Source organism: Tiliqua scincoides, chromosome 5 (assembly GCF_035046505.1).
Source record: "Tiliqua scincoides isolate rTilSci1 chromosome 5, rTilSci1.hap2, whole genome shotgun sequence".
Classification (NCBI taxonomy): Eukaryota; Metazoa; Chordata; class Lepidosauria; order Squamata; family Scincidae; genus Tiliqua; species Tiliqua scincoides.
The window spans coordinates 113,283,553-113,304,496 of NC_089825.1; the positions used below are offsets into that span (position 1 = coordinate 113,283,553).

A 20,944-nucleotide genomic window follows, 5' to 3' on the forward strand; every position below is an offset into this window, starting at 1 on the left:
AACAGTATAGGTCCTCCTTGCTTATGTGGTGTAGAAGTCAGGACCATGCATGAACTCACCATATTCATGGTTTCTGAAGCAGGAGTCCATTTTTAAGAGCCCTGACACATTTATTAACATATGTATTGTTTGGCTAAAAGAGTAGTTACTTGGAGGAAGTGCAAGATAGAAAAGGAAGTACTACTGCTACCACTACAACTACTTTTGAAATTGGCTTCAGCATTTAAAAACCAAGGAAAAGACTAAGGGCCCAATCCTATCCAAATTTCCAGCACCGGTGCAGCTGCAGTGCAGCCCTGGGGTAAGGGAACAAATGTTCCCATGCCTTGAGGAGGCCTCTGTGACTGTCTCCTCACCACAGGCTGCAGTGCACGGACCATTGGCACAGCTGCACCAGCACTGGAAAATTGGATAGGATTGCACCCTAAGAATCCTATTCTGTCAGCTTAACTTGTGTGAGATGCTCTTTCCTGTTTAATTCTGGTCTTAGCAGAATTATATAACATTTGGGGGCAAAGACACAACCAAGCAAACCAGCACCAGACGCCAAGATGGAGAAGATCTCCACGGCGACCATGTACTTTCCTTTGGTGCTCAGGTAAGCTGGAACAAAAGATACCCAAACAGTGCAAAAAACCAGCATGCTGAAGGTGATGAACTTGGCTTCGTTGAACCTGCTGGGCAGCTTCCGAGCAAAGAAAGCCACAATGAAGCTGACGAGAGCCATGATGCCCAGGAAGCCCAGAACACAAGAAAAGAGGACAGATGAGCCTTCATTGCATTCCAGCACAGTGTCTTCTGCCAGAGAATGCAGGTCCAAAGCAGGGAAGGGAGGACTTGTGCAGAGCCACACCGTGCACAGAGTTATTTGAATGATGGAACAAGAGAGGACAACAGAGAGTGTGAGTCTCTTCCCCAGCCACAGTCTCATTCTGGATCCTGGCCTGGTAGCCATGAAAGCAAGAACCACTGTGATGGTTTTGGCCAGTACAGAAGAAACCACCAGGGAGAAGGTAACTGCAAAAGCAGGTTGTCGTAGGCAGCAGGTGATCGGCTGAGGCTGGCCAATGAATAGAAAGCAGCAGAGGAAGCAGACCAAGAGGGAGACGAGTAGAGAATAGGTGAGATCCCGATTGTTGGCTTTGACGATGGGAGTGTTCTGGTGCTGGATGAAGATTCCTAGCACCATAACTGTGGCCAGAGAAAGAGACAGTGCCAAGACAGCCATGGTGATCCCCAAAGGCTCTTCGTAAGACAGGAAGTTTAGACCCTTGGGAAGGCATTGATCTTTGTCCCTATTTGGATATTGATCTTCTTGGCACTGGAAACAGCTTTCCAAGTCTGAAAGAAGGAAAAGAGGCTGTTTGAGTTTCTCAGATATACAATAATTGCTCCTCTGCTGCAGAGTATCCTCTATCAAAAGAAATGAGCCCTTATAGACAGGCAGCCAATTCCAGTCATTGGGGTCCACTGGCATCCAGAACTGTTGGGATCCTGGCAGATGTTGTGCAATCTGGCACTGCCAGCAGGAACTCAAAGGCTGCCAGCAAAGTCACTGGTGGACACTCCTGCCGGTGGGGGTTGGTGTTGGGAGGAATGGGGGAGAGAGTGGGAGAACAATACTGTTTCTGGGGAGGGATGAGGGAGGAACTGGGGCAGTGTGGTGGTGGAACTGGTAGAGGCGGCTCATGCTGGATCCTGTCTCCTCCTTTTCAATTGTCCTTTTCCCTTTCCTCTCAGATGTATGCCACCAACATAGGTAGAGCCACTAATGTGCATGCCTTTCTGTTACCCATTTGTGGCAGGGACTCAACAGTGTGCAACCGTGATCTGGCTTTGGTGCCACCATAAATGGCCCTGTACTGCCTGAATTTGAGTTGTCACAGTGCAATAGGATTGGGTTCTGAGACCTAATATTTTGCAAACTGACCGACTATTTCCAAAACAAGAGCAGTGAATTTGGAGAGAAATTTTTCCCCCTCCCAGTTTCTCTCTGTCATTATTCAGGGCAGGGGTGAGCAAACGTTCAACTTTAGGGGTCCTGGACCTTCAACCATTGTGTAGAAGAGAGAATTTCAGCAGGTGCAGTTTGAAATTCCCTCTTCTACACAATTGTTAAAGGTCCAGGACACCTAAAATTGAACATGTGCCCACCCTTGATCTCAGGTACTCAATGGTTAGATTGGTCCAGACGCTGAGGAGCAGCAGGAATTTCTTCCCCGGTTGAGTTAGGAGATTGTTCTCTATACTGCACACCTTTTTGGTTAGAAATCTTCCCTTCTGGACACGGAGGACAATCATAGCAACAAAATGGCATCCCTTCTTTCTTTTGCTTGCTGTGGCCTGGCTGACAGTGGTCACTGCATAATGAGGAAGGAGGCACCTGTGCACACAAAAGAAAACAAAAACAAAACAGAAGGGGAGAAGGCTGTTCCAGTCTTATAATGTTATCATACACCTGGGAGAGGGAGCAGCACATATGTAGGTCACGTATGATGAAGAAATATAATGACCACTTCATTACATTCGAATGGGGCCTTGTGCTGCTGGAACGAGTATACTTGCAACACAGTGCCCTTTGTGGCTGTCACCAAATGTAACATGCCATTCAGTATGGCTGGGCCACAACTTGCAGCAGCAGCCACACTCCAGGGGCTCCAAGAAGTCAGCACTAGTGAAGCAGGAGGCAAGAGAGTTGGTTGAATGGGAGAGGGAGGGGAAGGAATATGTTGGAGACCAGGATGTGACGGGGGGTGTGTGTGTGGATCAGGGCCAAGAAGTGGCTGATATTGGTGGCATAACTGTCACTGATATCCTATCATCCTGTCCTTGATCCTCTACCAGAGTCCACTGAGACTTCTTTCAGCAGCGAGTGTTTGCTCAAGTAGGCCCATTTGGGCAGTTGAGGCTAATCCCTGGGCAAGGCAACAAATGACCAAGAGGAGACCTCTGGGAACTGAAAATCCTTTGTCAATTTTTTTTTTTACAAACCTTGAAAGAAATATTGTATCCTCAGCACATTCCTGATGAAGCATCGTGAATGTCAGTGAGGTAAAGAAGATGAGGATAGCTTAAGTCTCGTTATTCAATGGAACTTTGTCATTACAGGAATTCATGGGATACAATCAATCACTTTTTCATTCATGTTGCTATGTTCAGATTTTGTTTTCCATGTAACAAAGACATGTTGGCATCCTTTAGTCTCGGAAGACTATGGTATCGCGCTCTGAATGGTGGCTCTGGAACAGTGTCCTCTCCAGTACGCGAAGCCTGGGTAAAGTAGGTATGGAGGATAGGCTGTTACCCATGCAGCAAAGATCATTGAAAATATAATTTGTGTTTATCCTATTTGATAGAAAACAAGCCCTACATTTCAGGAAAAAGAATTGTGTCTTGTGAATTCAGCACAGAGTGGATGGGAACCCTCTCCTTAATAGTTGTTTTATATTTTGAAAGCACTGGAACAGGAACGCAGTTTAGGATACAGTTCAACTTGCATGGTGAAACAGAGAAAGATTATCAATGTACAAATGACATTTTACCAGTATGGAGGAGACCCTTTTCACAGTAAAAATGTTTTTGTTTTAAGAGACTTTATTAATATTAGGAAACATTTTCCACTTAACTTTGTCCTGAAAGAGCTTCATTTACCTACCTCCTGGTCAAAGCAGCTGTGCCATTTGATACTGTCCACGTTAATGGTCAACTCCTTGCCCAACAAAGTCTGAGGATCCACTCTTCCTACTTTCACTCCCAAGAAGGATTGGTTTGGAAAAACAACCCAGTTGATAAGATCAAGTCCAGCTGCAAATTTGCCCTCCTGATCCAAAGAAACCTTCTCTCCCACACTCTTATTAAATGACATCTTCAGGAAAGGGTGAAGCTGAAGAGGAAGAATGATACTTTTTTTAAAAAAAGCAATGAGATTGACAGCAAATCCTATTGAACTCCTCCCCCCCCCACCAGTGGAGCCATGCAGCTTGAGTTTGTGCTGCATCCCAATGGAAGGTTGTCCCATCGGTCTCCATTTATTGCCTTGCCTAGGTGAGTTAGGCCTCCACTCCTGTGATGGGTGATCAGTCCTGCCCAAGCCATTTTACTGGCTCAAGTGCATGAAAACCAAGGAAGGTGGATTGAGGTTTGGAAGAAGCAACTTCATTACATTGTAGGAAGGAAGGAGGCCCTTTTTTCTTGTCCCTCTCACCCTGATATGCTCCAAAGCCTACACTGAATTGGGGATGGCAGCAAAGAAAGAATATTTCTTGACCGTCATGGGTAACCTGATCCTCTGCTGCCCCACTGCCAGCCCTGCACCTGCAGCACCCGTGTGGGTGTCACAAATATGCCACCAAGCACATTTGTGCCTCTCAGACAGTAAGCCGGGAGGAGTGTGCTACTCCCTCAGTGTCACAATGGGAGCTCCAGCTGCTGGCACAGGTATGCACTGAGAGATGTGGGATCATGGGGAAGGTAAGTTCTCAAAACACATAGATGAACAGGCCTTGCTGAGGGAGAGTCAGCATGGCTTCTGTAAGGGTAAGTCTTGCCTCACGAACCTTATAGAATTCTTTGAAAAGGTCAACAGGCATGTGGATGTGGGAGAACCCGTGGACATTATATATCTGGACTTTCAGAAGGCGTTTGACACGGTCCCTCACCAAAGACTACTGAAAAAACTCCACAGTCAGGGAATTAGAGGACAGGTCCTCTCCTGGATTGAGAACTGGTTGGAGGCCAGGAGGCAGAGAGTGGGTGTCAATGGGCAATTTTCACAATGGAGAGAGGTGAAAAGCGGTGTGCCCCAAGGATCTGTCCTGGGACCGGTGCTTTTCAACCTCTTCATAAATGACCTGGAGGCAAAGTTGAGCAGTGAAGTGGCTAAGTTTGCAGACGACACCAAACTTTTCCGAGTGGTGAAGACCAGAAGTGATTGTGAGGAGCTCCAGAAGGATCTCTCCAGACTGGCAGAATGGGCAGCAAAATGGCAGATGCGCTTCAGTGTCAGTAAGTGTAAAGTCATGCACATTGGGGCAAAAAATCAGAACTTTAGATATAGGCTGATGGGTTCTGAGCTGTCTGTGACAGATCAGGAGAGAGATCTTGGGGTGGTGGTGGACAGGTCGATGAAAGTGTCGACCCAATGTGAGGCGGCAGTGAAGAAGGCCAATTCTATGCTTGGGATCATTAGGAAGGGTATTGAGAACAAAACGGCTAGTATTATAATGCCGTTGTACAAATCGATGGTAAGGCCACACCTGGAGTATTGTGTCCAGTTCTGGTCGCCGCATCTCAAAAAAGACATAGTGGAAATGGAAAAGGTGCAAAAGAGAGCGACTAAGATGATTACGGGGCTGGGGCACCTTCCTTATGAGGAAAGGCTACGGTGTTTGGGCCTCTTCAGCCTAGAAAAGAGACGCATGAGGGGGGACATGATTGAGACATACAAAATTATGCAGGGGATGGACAGAGTGGATAGGGAGATGCTCTTTACACTCTCCCATAATACCAGAACCAGGGGACATCCACTAAAATTGAGTGTTGGGCGGGTTAGGACAGACAAAAGAAAATATTTCTTTACTCAGCGTGTGGTCGGTCTGTGGAACTCCTTGCCACAGGATGTGGTGCTGGCGTCTAAACTAGACGCCTTTAAAAGGGGATTGGACAAGTTTCTGGAGGAAAAATCCATTATGGGGTACAAGCCATGATGTGTATGCGCAACCTCCTGATTTTAGAAATGAGTTATGTCAGAATGCCAGATGCAAGGGAGGGCACCAGGATGAGGTCTCTTGTTATCTGGTGTGCTCCCTGGGGCATTTGGTAGGCTGCTGTGAGATACAGGAAGCTGGACTAGATGGGCCTATGGCCTGATCCAGTGGGGCTGTTCTTATGTTCTTATGTTCTTAGGTATCAGGAGGGCATTCCTGGGCAGAGGGAGGACAGAGAGAAGGCAGAAAAGGGACAGGTGTAGGAGGGGTCGAACTGGCAGAGGCTCCTGTGTTGGGCTCAAAATCCAACATGTTGTCCAGGCTCTACTTTCTTTGGTTTCCCAATGTGAACATGGCTAAGTGTGACAACTGAGGGCCCAAACCCATCCAATATTCCTGTGCCAGGGCAGCCATGCCAATGGGGCATGCCCTGCAACCTGTGGTGGGGAGCCAGTCACAGAGGCCTCCTCAAGGTATTGGAATATTTGTTCCCTTACCTCAGGGCTGTATTGCAGTTGCAGTGGTGCTGGAAAGTTGGATAAGGTTGGGCCCTCAGTTGCTCCCTGCGCTGAATTAAGTATGCACTTTGCAGATAAGACTCTGTACATGCAACACAATTTAGACTTTTGTCCTATAGAAATGGATTCATTTCATCTTCTAGACTTTGAGGCAGTGGATTTTATTGTTTGGACTGTTCATGTTTATTATATCATTATTGTGTTTTAATGCATATGATAGCAGTGGGTTTATTTTGATTGCTGTTTATGCAATCCCATTCACAGGTATAGGAACATGAAACTTAGTCCATGAAGTCACCAGCAAGACGGCCAATTTTGCAGGAGAGCCTGCATGGACAATTATATCACGCTCTCAACAGCATGAGATACCAGTCTCTCCACCTTCTCCCACATAATCCGGGTCACCCTCTTAGGTCATCTGGGGGGCTCTTCTTCTATCCAAAGTTAGAGGGATGGTGGCTTGTGGACAAGTCTTCCCTGTTGCGTCCAGCAATTGGTTGATGGGTTAATGCACCTATTTTCAACATTCCTCATCTCATGCCACACTGACAAGGCACTAAAATTGTCAAGGCAACCATCACTTTTTTGGGTAATTGACAAGGCACACCACATTGCCGGTGGGGGGCTCACATCCCCTTATAGCCCTGCTAATAAATGATCCTCCCTTAAACTCCCAAGGCACACTTGAGGACTATTTACAGCACACCAGTTTGCCCCAGCGTACTGGTTGAAAATTGCTGGGTTAAGGTCTGCTCTCTGTGCCTTTGTAACACTGCAGTGGCTTGACTGCTTCTTTTGGATCAAAAAGTTCCCCCTCTCCTAATGGCTCTCTCTCTCTCTCTCCCCCCCCCCATCTCTCTGTGTTTACATGAGTTTACATATTGCTGCTTATGTGGCACTTTAACAATGGAGCTTTGTAAGCTATCTTGGGTATTTGCTACAGCATGGAAAAAGCAGGATATAAATTTTTCAAATCAAAATAAACAATTAAACAATACTGGTTTTCAACGTTGTAAGACTCTTTGTGCATCTTTATTCAAAGGGGTGAATGTGTTTAAAAATAAAATAAAACAGCAAAAGAGTGCCGTAGCTGTGTAGATGGAAAACGTACCTCCCAAGGTTGAGGAGTTGGAGGTCCCAGTTTGTCTCCATTCACCTTTGGCCTGGTTCTGGACATGTGCATTGCATGTAAAGCATGTGCAATGGCATAGGCAGCACTGTAGATGCTGTAGCTTTGATGGGTTGTGCTCATATCCACCAGTGTCACAGGAATATTCTCCAGCTTTGACTCAGAGCAGCTTTCATTGTTTTCTTGACCCTCCTTGAAGTTTGGCAAAGAACAGTTGGAGACCCATTTTAACAAGCCTGTCATTGAGAACCGTTCTTTTTCCCACTCTGAATGTAGCCTCTGGAGGACCTTCTGGAACTCCGGCATTTCTGCAGAATGGACTGCAAAAGATAAGGAACCATGGAAGTTTTTTTTACTCGAAGCCTCGATTATTAACTGTGATGAAGAATCCCAGTGGGCTGTCATGATCCACACCTTGCCAATAGAGATGGTTTCCACAAGTAGGAATGTATGGAATGTACCCATGGTCTGTATATCTGCATATATGATGCAGACAGTTGCTTTGGTGTTTGTTAGAGAAGAGATTATATCCCACATACCTTCATACCTGAAAAAGATCAAAAGAGATTCACTGCCTGGCACTGTTTTTGTGAAGGCGATACAGATGCCATGCTGGGAAAGCTTTGCTGTCAGTGTCTCTGTGAATGTCTGTCCTATTTCAGATTCGGACCCAATGACCCCAACCCAGTTCCATTGGAAATGCAGGAGTAATTGAACAATCTCGTTATAGTGGTATTGAGCACTGTGATTCATGTTGTAAAAGGTAGAGGTCTGGGTCCCACCACGTTTCCATGTAGTAAATGTGCCAAAAGCAACCTTTAAATAAAGCACATTTTAAACATCTGTTAAGGATATTATGGGTCCATGAACATCTGCCTGTATGATGGCTTGGAACGTTTGAAGAAGGTGGGCGCAAGGCACTTCCATTTGCAGGAAGCGCTTTGTCCTGCTATTTCCGAGCACATCAAGCCTGGGGGAGTGCTGCGGTGGGCTGCGCAGGGCTCCCCGCACCTCCTTCAGCCTGCTGCAGCCATGGCTTCATAGAGTAAGTCACAAGCACCCCCCTCTCACCCCTTGGAGATGCAATCCTGGAGAACAAATCGCTGATGCACCCCTCCCCCACAAAGACTTATTGAGGAAGTAAAAGTCCCTCAGAGGTTGAGAACCACTGTGCTAGATAACCTAAGATTGTTTAGAGATAAACACATGATAAAGTGTAACCATTTGCTTTAAAGATCTGAAATCAGCATGTAATGCCTCATACCCCGATCCTGAGCTGCGTGGGGCTGTAGCGGCGCCCAAAATGGCTGCTGTTCCATCCTCCTTGGACTTTCGTCCCCTTCCCCCAGGTACAGAGAGAAGCCCTGCAATGGGGCTACTTGCTTCACCGCCAACCAAAACGTTGGTGGTGAATTAAGAGCCTCCGTGTAGGGAGGTGAGCCCAACATGGAGGCTCTGAATCCAGTGGAGCAAGGTCTCGCCTCCCTCTTTCCCAGCTCCCTCCTCCCCGCCCTCTCCCCACCTCCCCCATAACACCTCCACCCACCCTCACCACACACTTCCTCTGCCTCAGCCCTCCCCAGGACACCTCCTCCCCCCTCCCCCATGCCCCTACTTTCCTCTCCGCAACGATCGAGCGATAGAGCTCTTACAGCATGTTTGCGACAGTGTGCATTGGCAGTAAGTTGGCATAAACTGGTGAGGATTGGGCCTTTAGTTTGCTGCAGTAAGTCAGCACACACTGGTCAGGATTGGGCCCTCAGTTTGCTCCAGTAAGTCAGCACACATTGGTCAGGATTGGGCCCTCAGTCTTTTATTCATTTAATTATATACGGTGGTGATATAATTAGAGCAATTAACACTTGGGTTGTCCCAGTTCTAGGCTATACTGCTGGCATTATTGATTGAAATCAGGCACAATTGGAAGCAATAGACCAAAAGGATCAGCAGATTAGGACAATGCACCACTCCCTACAACCTAGAAGTGATGCTTTACCTTCCCAAAAAATCAGGTGGGAGAGGTCTTTTACAAGCTAAATAGACCTTATAAAAATTGAGGAAGAAAAACTAGAACCAGATGATCAAGTAGAGCAAAAAAGGACTACTGGTTGAAATCTCCAAAGGTAACCTATTGAAAGTGACAGAAAGTAAAGAAGACCAAAAAAAAAAAAAAAAAAAAAGGCTGAGGTTCAAACCTGCCTAGAAAACTGGAAAGAAAAACCACTTCATGGGCAATATTTCAAGATGTCAATAATAAAATTGATGAAACCCTTGGAAATGGCTGCAAAATGAAGAAAGAAAGGATGATTTCATCCTAGCTGCACAGGAGTAGGCACTTGCAACAAATAATATCAAAGCAAAGTTTCAGAAGATGAATGACTACAGCAAATGCCAGATTTGTAAAAGGAAGGATGGCGCTGACGACCATCTGGTCAGTGCCTATACTAAGATAGCCCAAACTGACTATAAAGAGCGTCAAGAATATGCTGCAGTCATGCTTCATTGGAACTTTTGCAAACAATACAATTCCCTTCACACCAAAGTTCCTGGGATCTTACCTGTGGAATCCTGTAGATACTTAAGATGGTGTCCATCAAGAGGGAACTTCTTGTGTCAGATCCCCCAATGACAGCTATTAGATTTTTACGGATGCCACACTTGTAATTGGGGATGACATTTTCCTCATCAGACAGAAGTTTCAGGGTATTCTGATAAATCATCCTTGCATCAAAAAAGCCATTTTCAACATGGAGCCCCAAGCTGATATTTGGCAAAATGGTGGGGTTCTCATTGATCTCTTTGACAGCATATAGCAAGGACAGGACAGCCTGGTAATTTCTTGGTATTACACTGCAAAGGGAAAGTACATGCATTTAGATCATCATAGTGTGCGAGGTGAGAAGGGAAGCCAAAGCCTCACTGTGTAGGCAACACCTGGTGACTGAGTATTCTGTGGTTCACAGAATAGAGTTGTAAAAATCCATTGAAAATTGTAGTTTAGATTAGCCTGCCCATGAAAGGTGTTACATAAACACCAAAATAGAAATAAATAAATAAATAAATAAATAAATAAATAAATAAATAAATAAATATTGGAGGTCCATGGACATTTTCTGTCTGTAGGTCTAATCAGTTGATCTTGTCGTTCAGCTTAGGAAAAAAGATATCCTTACCCAGGCAGTTCCATACGCCGTATTCTGGGAAGTTCACTGAAGTCTCCAGGGTTAATATCCAGGATGAGCTGAGATGCCATCCCACCAATGAGAAGATCCCCTGCCTGGTAATGCTCAGGTGGGCACTGCAAGTGATTGCCCATGTGGCACATGGCAATGTGTGCTCTGCAGTGAATGTGAAAGAGCAGGAACACAAATGCCACCGCAAGACTGAGAGCAAACGTACTGAAGCTGCAATCTCCCTTTATCATATTGTCCCTTTCTGTGAGGCAGCGTCCAGCAGGAGTCAAAAGAGGGGGCCCAGAATTGTCCTGGGACCTTCCACTTTCCAATCTCACCCAGACTCACTGCCCACGCGGGATGCTGGGAGCATTACTGTGGGCATATGGCAGTAACCGCTGCCACAAGCCACGCACACCAGGCCCAGGAATGCATACATTCCTTAACAGTGTCACATCTGGGAGGGAACTGACCAGTGTCACATCATTAGCTCTTTGACTTGTGAATCTATTAACCATGAAGGAGTGTAGAGGAGCTCAGCGACAGAGCTGTATCCCTGCATCTGCTGCAGAAGTTGGTGTACACAGGAGACTCTCCATTCTAGTGTGAGCCTCAATACAATGATAACCATCTCCTGCATTGAATTTCTATATTTGAAAGAGTTTGGAGAGCCTTAGGAGGGTGTTTGGTTTTCCGTATCTAGCTACCAACCTGGGCAAGCAGGTAGCCCTGAGCTCTGCATTGGGAAGACTGGTAGACTCAAAAGACTATTCTGGCTGTCGCCACTTTCCCCCTGCCTGTTTTGCCCCTGTTCTGCCCACCCCCATCGCCACCCCTAGACTCTATTACTCCTCCTCCCTGGTTGGAAAGGGGCCCAAAAGAAACTTTGTAGTGCCTGATAAAATTCCTTGCAGAGGCCCTGCCTGCCAGTTGCTCATCTAATGAAGATAAAAAAAAAGCTTACAGATCAGCCTGACAACCTCATCTATTTACACTGCCCCTTATGTTCAATACAGGATGCAGCTTATATCCACTTTCCAACTTGATTCTGAAGAGCGATCAGAGTCTCTGAAAAATACTCTGGACTCTGGGGGGGTCTGAATTGTAGTGCTTTGACTTATTGATATGGTTCACATTTCCCTAAGGTAATAAGGTTCAAACTGTAGAAAATATTTGTGCCTGTGCTAAGAGTTCTACACAACCAAAGTAACGCCATCTTAACATCAGCTCATTGTCCCTGCATTTGGGCTTGTAGATGTTGTAGGCTAAAAGTTGTAAGCCACCCTCACCCAGTGACTTAGTGTCTTTGTCCTAGAGATAACAGGAGCTAGTCTGCACAAACAATACTTCAGAGCAAGGGGAACCTGTGTCTGAATGCCTGTGGTTTCCTTATCTTTCCAGTGCAGTTCAGCTTACTATGGTAAAGGGTGGAGCGGCAGGCCATGGGTAGGGAACTGAGCAGTGAAAGTGGAAAGTTACTGGACCCTTGTCTTCTTTACTTTGCTAGCCGCACATAGTTGGCAACCTTCAGTCTCGAAAGACTATGGTATAAGCCTACAGCATCCGGTATTCCTATGCAGTCTCCCATCCAAATACTAACCAGGCCTGACCCTGCTTAGCTTCCGAGATCAGACAAGATTGGGCATGTGCAGGGTAACAAGTTGGCCATAAATGCTAAAATATGTCTAAAAAGCTGGTTGCATCCAGTTGTCCGCTGCACATGATCTGAGGCAACTGGCCTCCTTGCTGCCTTGCTTTGGCACCAGCAATAAACAGCTGTTCTGTGCTACAACTTCCCTCGGAGTGTTTGTTTGGATACTTGCACGCCGGGAACGATTCTCACGCTGCCTTTGGGCAGTTGAAAGGCAACAATATTGAGCAGAAATCTTCAGAACTCATCTTAAGGGAGCAGGAGGGACATGCAAGCTTGTGGCAGACACAGGGAGGCAGCACAACTCATCACACGTGGATGAAAGCAGTGGTTCCCAAACTTGATAGCACCAGGGCCCTCTTCTTAAAATGACACTCTATTCAGACCCACGTAGGTTTATAAAAAAGATCTAGAAAAAAATAACATTTATCTTTATTTGTGTCCAAGGCTCGATTTTCTATCTGTGGCTGATGGACCACAGTGGTATCCACAGGGCTCAGCTCAGGCGGCCTCCTAGGCCGCCATCCCTCCCTGATGGGCACAGACACCAGTGAGTGCAGCCCTGTGGATGGGTTGCCGACCTCCTTGTTCTTGCCACAAAGCCACTTGGAGCTCTGTTCCAGAGGAGCTGGAAGGACTTGAAACTGCACAGCGGTGGTTGAGTTCCAGAACACCGATAGGCCCATGAGGGACCAGAAAGCAGTGTGGTGAAGGTGTGCTGACTGCAGCAGGTTGAAGCCTGCTGAAGCCTTACTTGAAGCCAGCAAGGGGCTGGGGGGGGGCAGGGAGCCCCGCGGACACATCTGCAAGGCTCCCCAAGCCTCAGAAATAATAAAAATTGTGATCGGAAGGCACTTCTGGTTTCGTGATTGGAAACAGAAATGGTTTCTGATCAGGATTTTTATTATTTTTGAGGCTTGCGGAGGCATCTGTGGGGTTGCCTGCACCTCCCGTTGAGCCTGTTGCTGGCTTCAAGTAAACCAGAAACCTCCCCCCCCCCTTCACTGGCTGCAATGCAATCCTAGGGATCAGTGTTGCAATTGCCTTCTCCTGTGCAGCTAGAATGAAATCCTAGGATTTCATCTGCAGGAGGTGCGGGGAGCAGGGTGCGGGCAGATTTCAACCAGCAGTGCTTTTTTGCTCTACTTGATCATTCAGTTCTAGTTTTTCTTCCTCAGCTGTGTTTAGCCTGTAAAAGACCTCTTCCACCTGATTTTTTTGGTAGGTAAAGCATCTCTATTAGAATGTACGGGGTAGTGCATCATCCTAATCTGGTGGTCCTTTTGGTCTATTTGGTCTTTTTGGAGTTCCCAAACGCTGGCCCGGGGGCCATTTGAGGCCCTTGGAGACCCTCAATCCATCCGTGGGAGCCCTCATTCTCCACTTGCTGGAGCCCCTGCTGGCCCAATGCGACTACTCTCACTGTGAAGGTCGACTGTTTGACATCTAGCACAAGATGTGGATCGAGGGTTCCCTCCACTGCTTGCCGTTTCTTGTCTGTGGAGCAGCAGTGACAGCAAAGGAAGGACCGGCCTTGCTTTGTGCAAGGCCTTTTATATCGTGAGACCTTCATTCATTCATATAAGTTCCATCTATGTAAATTTGTGCACATTTATTCAAATTTTAAATGTAAATTAATTCTTTTTTCCCTGGCACTCAACAGTGTCAGAAAGATGATGTAGCCCTCCTGCCAAAAAGTTTGGACACCCCTGGTCTATTGCTTCCAATTCTAATTGATAATGCCAACAATATAGCTTAGAACTGGGACAACCCAAGTGTGAATTGCTCAAATTGTGTCACCACCATCTAATTTTGTAAAACTTTTTAAAGTCATTGATAATTTTCTGTTGCATTTTTTAACTTGGTCATGCTTGATGTTATCCATTCCCTAAATAATTACTGTGCATAATTGCATGTACCAGGATACATTTTTGCAAGCCTGTCTGGAGGTAGGTACCATCTATAAAAGATTTTATAGATATTCTCTTTCATTGTTGTTGCTTTGATTATCTTCATATTTCTTTTCCAAATCTGTTTCTAATTGTTCATTGTTATATTATGTCCAATATTCTTTGCCCACAGGATCATCACCTCTTTTACTGACTCATCTTCCATTTTCATGTTTAACAAACATTGGTACATCTTCTTAATATAGTATTCCTCATTGATAAGAATATTTTATCAAATTCTGTCTCCACTGGGTAGATTCCTTATTTTTTAACTTCCATCCATCTTGTTTTAACTTGTAATTCTGTTAGCCAATCCAATTTAATCCCTTTCTCCAATAACTCTTCTTTTGAATAAAGATCTGCTTTATCGTCTAATAAGTCATCATATCTCTTATTTTGTGATTCCCGTATCCACATTGGCTTTGTATTAATTTCTAGTGGTTTGACCCATCTTGGGATTTTCCCATAAACTTTATATCTTATTTGTTCCCAAGCAAATAACAGTGCCCTTCTTATCAAACCCTTTCTAGTGGTTTGACCCATCTTGGGATTTTCCCATAAACTTTATATCTTATTTGTTCCCAAGCAAATAACAGTGCCCTTCTTATCAAATGTTGTTTAAAGTAACTGTGCTATTTAGCTTTATCATAAATCATAAAGGCATGGGGACCAATCTGCAAATCATGTAATTCTAGTTTCAACTCTCTAGATTTTTCCAATTCTGCCCAGTCTTTTATCCAGTTCATTGCTGCTGCATAATAATTTTCCATTTGAAGATGTGATCACCTGACCTTGTCCTTCAGCTTAGGAAAAAAGATATCCTTACCCAGGCAGTTCCATATGCCGTATTCTGGGAAGTAGACTGAAGTCTCCAGTGGCAATATCCAGGATGAGCTGAGATGCCATCCCACCAATGAGAAGATCCCCTGCCTGGTAATGCTCAGATGAGAACTGCAGGTGCTTTGCCATGTTGCACATGGCAGTGTGTGCTCTGCAGTGAATGGGAAAGAGCAGGAACACAGATGCCACTGCAATATGGAGAGCAAACGTACTGAAGCTGCCATCTCCCTTCATCATATTGGCCCTTTTTGTGAGGCAGCTTACAGGAGCCTCCTGCAGATCTTTTCTCATTTGGTGTTACCCGCCTGGCAAAAACCACCCTTTTGCTTACAGATCATCCTGACAACCTCATCTATTTACACTGCCCCTTACGTTGAATACAGGATGCAGCTTATATCCACTTTCCAACTTGATTCTGAAGAGCGATCAGAGTCTCTGAAAAACACTCTGGACTCTGGGGTGTCTGAATCGTAGTGCTTTGACTTAATGATATGGTTCACATTTCCCTAAGGTAATAAGGTTCAAACTGCAGAAAATACTGATCAGAAACCTTCAGAACTCATCTTGAGGGAGCAGGAGGGACTTACAACCTTATGGGACTTACACAGGGACGTAGCACAACTTGTAACACATGAATGAAAGCAGTGGTTCCTAAACTTGATAGCACCAGGGCCCACTTTTTAAAATGACACTCTGTTCAGACCCACGTAGGTTTATGAGACTTAAAAAGATCTAGAAAAAAATAACGTTTTCTTTCTTTGTGTCCAGGGCTCGATTTTCTATCTGTGGCTGATGAACCATAGTAGCATCCACAGGGCTCAGCTCAGGAGGCCTCCCAGGCTGCCATCCCTGAGCACTCCCCGAAGGGCACAGACACCAGTGAGTGCAGCCCTGTGGATGGGTTGCCGACCTCCTTGTTCTTTCCACAAAGCCACTTGGGAACTCTGTTGCAGAGGAGCTGGAAGGGCTTGAAACTGCACAGCGGTTGTTGCGTTTCAGAACACCGATAGGCCCACGAGGGACCAGAAAGCAGTGTGGTGATGGTGTGCTGATTGCAGCAGGTTGAAGCCTGCTGAAGGCTTACTTGAAGCCAGTGATGGGCTTGGGGGTGTGTGTAGGCAGCCCCACGGACACATCCGCAAGGCTCCCCAAGCCTCAGAAATAATAAAAATTGCGATCAGAATGCACTTCTGGTTTCGGAATTGGAAATAGAAATAGTTTCTGATCAGGATGTTTATTATTTTTGCTTGTGGAGGCATCTGTGGGGTTGCCTGCACCTCCCCTTGAGCCTGTTGCTGGCTTCAGGTGAACCAGAAAGCGCCCTCCCCTTCACTGGCTGCAACACAATCCTAGGGATCGCATTGCCGCAATCCCCCTGTGCCCGCAAAGACTTAAGTGGTTTCCTCCTCCCAAGGAGGACTCTGGGAACCACTGGTATAGTTTAGTATAGTGTATAGTAAATTGTATAGTATAGTACCACCCCCAAGAAAATGGTATGTATGGTAAGAAATGGTTGTATGGTAAAAATTCATTACTTGAGGTATGTTAAAGAACCAAGTAGTATATAGTACATACTTCATTTCATCTTGACAGCGGAAGTCCTGCCCCTCTTTACCGGAAATCCCGCCCCCTAAGGGGGTTCAAGTGAGCCCTCAAACAACTCTCCCCAAGACCATCAACCACTAGTGATAGAAAGAATTTGGATTTCTTTGCTTTGCAATTAGGAGCCGAAATGAAAAGTCAAGATTTGCTCTCCTTCAGATGGTTTATTCGCTATCAGGCTCGGACAGACTTGGCAAGGACAAGACCATACCCCCTTGTTCCTCCCCTCTTATGATCACTTTTATAACAGTACAAAAACAACTGTGCATAACAACCATGACGCATTTTGGCTTCTCGGGACTTTCCAAACTTTCCAGAATTCATAAACACGGGTCATTGTGCCCTAGAACTTTTTGACATGGTCTTCTCATTATCCTGATATATCTGTTCCCTTGCAAAAGTCCCTGGATGTCAGCCACAGTCAAAAGCTGAAAAACACATTCCTTCTTATCTGCGTAAGCAGAGAACTGCACAACCAAAGTCTGTATCCATATTTGTAGGCCCGAGAACCAGTTTCAGAGAACAATATACATTACTTGAGTTAGACCAGGGATGCTCACACTTTTTTGGCTCGAGAGCTACTTTGAAACCCAGCAAGGCCCTGAGATCTACCAGAATTTTTTTTACAATGTTCGCGCCATCATAACATATAACATTTATGTGTACAATGTATGTTGGTGTACCTTGAGCCCCACTGAGTATAACAGGACTTACACCTGAGTAGACATGCCTAGGATTAGGCTGTGAGGCTGCAATCCTAGCCACACTTACCTGGGAGTAAGCCCCATTGAGTACAATGGACCTTACTCCCGGCGTTTCCTCCCAGAGGCACCTGAAGGGGGGGGGTCGGCACTCTGCGATCTACTCATTTTGCCTCGCGATCTACCGGTAGATCGCGATCCACCTATTGAGCACCCATGAGTTAGACAAATACATAAGTTTACATAAGTAGATATATCAATGCAGGTAAACCTAAAAAATCTCCCTCACTAGGGAGGGGTTTTGTGGCGCCCCGACATTTGGTTTGGCAGGAAAAGGAGCCCGCCAATGAAGTGTAGGAAAGGGGTTCAAGTGACACCTCAAACAACTCGCCCCGCTCCCCCGACCACTAGGAAGGGGTTTTGTGGTGCCCCGACATTTGGTTTGGCAGGAAAAGGAGCCTGACAATAAAGTGCAGGAAAGGGGTTCATGTGACCCCTCAATCAACCCGCCCCATCACCGCTGACCAATAGGCGTAGGTTTCGTAGCTCTTGGACCACCGCAGGGACCCAATGGGGAAAAGGGGGGGAATGGGAACAGGCCCGGGCATGCCCCATGCATTTAAGACCCTGGCCTTCGGGGAAGGGAGAAAGCCGTTCAGCCTGCTGCAGCCATGGCATCGCCTCTGAAAAGCTCACCCTCTTCGCCTGCCAGGGTGGAGACACCCCAGATGCCCCCTAAGTCTGAAACACCTGCTAGGGATTTGACCAAGATGGAGACTGTGCAGCCTTCTGGGGGGACTCCCCAGATGGAGTGTGAAAGCAATGCTTGGCAAATGAAAAGATGGAGAGCCCCGAAGAGATGGAGAATGTGCCACCTTCTGGGGGGGAGACCCCAGTCAGACCCTCTGATTCTCAAAACTATGTTCAGCAACTGTTCAAGATGGAACATAAAAACATAAGAACATAAGAACAGCCCCACTGGATCAGGCCATAGGCCCATCTAGTCCAGCTTCCTGTATCTCACAGCGGCCCACCAAATGCCCCAGGGAGCACACCAGATAACAAGAGATCTCATCCTGGTGCCCTCCCTTGCATTTGGCATTCTGACATAACCCATTTCTAAAATCAGGAGGTTGCGCATACACATCACATACACATACACATACGGGCTTGTACCCCGTAATGGATTTTTCCTCCAGAAACTTGTCCAATCCTCTTTTAAAGGCGTCCAGGCTAGATGCCATCACAACATCCTGTGGCAAGGAGTTCCACAAACCAACCACACGCTGAGTAAAAAAATATTTTCTTTTGTCTGTTCTAACTCTCCCAACACTCAATTTTAGTGGATGTCCCCTGGTTCTGGTGTTATGTGAGAGTGTAAAGAGCATCTCCCTATCCACTCTGTCCATCCCTTGCATAATTTTGTATGTCTCAATCATGTCCCCCCTCCGGCGTCTCTTTTCTAGGCTGAAGAGGCCCAAACGCCATAGCCTTTCCTCATAAGGAAGGTGCCCCAGCCCCGTAATCTCTTAGTCGCTCTCTTTTGCACCTTTTCCATTTCCACTATGTCTTTTTTGAGATGCGGCAACCAGAACTGGACACAATACTCCAGGTGTGGCTTTACCATAGTTTTGTACAACGGCATTATAATACTAGCCGTTTTGTTCTCAATACCCTTCCTAATGATCCCAAGCATAGAATTGGCCTTCTTCACTGCCGCCGCACATTGGGTCGACACTTTCATTGACCTATCCACCACCACCCCAAGATCTCTCTCCTGATCTGTCACAGAAGGTCAGAACCCATCAGCCTATATCTGAAGTTTTGATTTTTTGCCCCAATGTGCATGACTTTACACTTACTGACATTGAAGCGCATCTGCCATTTTGCTGTCCATTCTGCCAGTCTGGAGAGATCCTTCTGGAGCTCCTCACAATCATTTCTGGTCTTCACCATTCAGAAAAGTTTGGTGTTGTCTGCAAACTTTGCAACCTCACTGCTCAACCCTGTCTCCAGGTCATTTATGAAGAGGTTGAAAAGCACCGGTCCCAAGACAGATCCTTGGGGCACATTGCTTTTCACTTCTCGCCATTGTGAAAATTGCCCATTGACACCCACTCTCTGTTTCCTGGCCTTCAACCAGTTCTCAATCCATGAGAGGACCTGTCCTCTAATTCCCTGACTGTGAAGTTTTTTCAGTAGCCTTTGGTGAGAGACCATGTCAAACGACTTCTGAAAGTCCAGATATATAAAGTCCACGGGTTCTCCCACATCCACATGCCTGTTGACCTTTTCAAATAATTCTATAAGTTTCGTGAGGCAAGACTTACCCTGAAGTGACACAATCCGGAAGAGAAAGGTTTTATATCACACTCTCTTCCTCAAGTACACCATGTTCCATTCTACACATTTCCCAATAGCACTGCAGAAATAAAAAAAGATCCTATTCAGAAAAAATTTTCTATGTAGAGATCTGCAACCTTGTGTGTGCAGTCAGCTCTAAAAGCCATCCATGACTGTGCATTTTATTTAAATGTTTCCAATCCTCTGCTGTAAAAACTGCAAGTGCATGTTTTGGGAATGGTGTGGGGTAAACTTAAGACACTGTCCTAGACTCTGAAATTTTGCCACTTGTGCTGTCTCTACCCTTCTCAGAATCTGAATAGCTGCATTTCATTCAAATAACATAAAAACTTATGAGTATGTATGTTTAATCGCATTACGGGGTTGGGTCTTGAAGGACTCTTCAGCATATGCAATCATACGGACAGATGAAACAGCACCAATTACGTAGTTCCCTGGCTTCAAATAATTATATGCAAATCTATGAGCTGTCACTATGCAGAGACCCTTTGAGGATGCATGGATTAATTGAGGCAGGAATAAAAAAAAGAGCAGGCAGAGCATTTTAAGTCACTGCAATTAAATGCAAATTTTGGTCACTGTAATCTAAAAGCTTTACATTTACATTTATGTTTATAACCAGCCACTGCAATAGTTGATAAGGCATAAAATATATGTTAGACATAACAGTGTAGATACACTAGGCTAGGTATATGAAAACCCTGCAATGTATACATATATAAGCGATGTCATGGCTTATGAAATCTCATTGAGTCCCACAATTGATGGATTTTTTTAAATTGTGCCAGTCACCTTTGAAAATTCTTGGAGGTGGGAGGATACATGGAGAAAATTCAAACACATAATTATTAATTACAGAACAGATAATTATCTTTCCCACTCTGTCTTTCTGAGATTCTCTGTTTTGTACAACACCTGCAGAAAAGTTTTGTGTAGCAATGTTATTAGAGCACTCTCTATCCCTTAGTGCAGTAAACTAAACTCTTTAGCACTGGGACCCACTTTTTAGAATGATAATCTGTCGGGACTCACTGGATGTGATGTCATTAACCTGGAAGTGACGCCATGGCAGGAAGTGACGTTATCAAGCAGGAAATTTAACACCCCCATGTGCTGAAATCTAATGAATTCAGAAAATTAAAAGTTTGCAATAAGTTTAAAAATTTATTTAAAATAACTCTCCTAACCTACCCAAGCAGTTGCTGATCTGTTTAAAATTCCCCAGACATCCCAAAGGCTGTAGTCCTATCCATAGTTACCTGGGCATAAGCCCCATTGACTAGCATTGTTAAAAGCATATGCAGGCATGCCC

The 20,944-nt window shown here is 45.5% G+C and overlaps 1 protein-coding gene across 1 annotated transcript; it reads right to left on the reverse strand.

The window, feature by feature from the left end:
- Window positions 1-433: 433 nt before the first annotated feature.
- On the reverse strand, window positions 434-15,094 carry LOC136653211 (vomeronasal type-2 receptor 26-like). The gene is made up of 7 exons (XM_066630119.1): window positions 14,952-15,094; window positions 10,526-10,690; window positions 9,911-10,202; window positions 7,335-8,168; window positions 3,656-3,883; window positions 2,257-2,383; window positions 434-1,341 (listed from the first exon to the last, which is right to left on the reverse strand). The coding sequence occupies exons 1-7, from the start codon at window positions 15,092-15,094 to the stop codon at window positions 434-436; spliced, it is 2,697 nt and encodes an 898-aa protein (XP_066486216.1).
- Window positions 15,095-20,944: the final 5,850 nt, after the last annotated feature.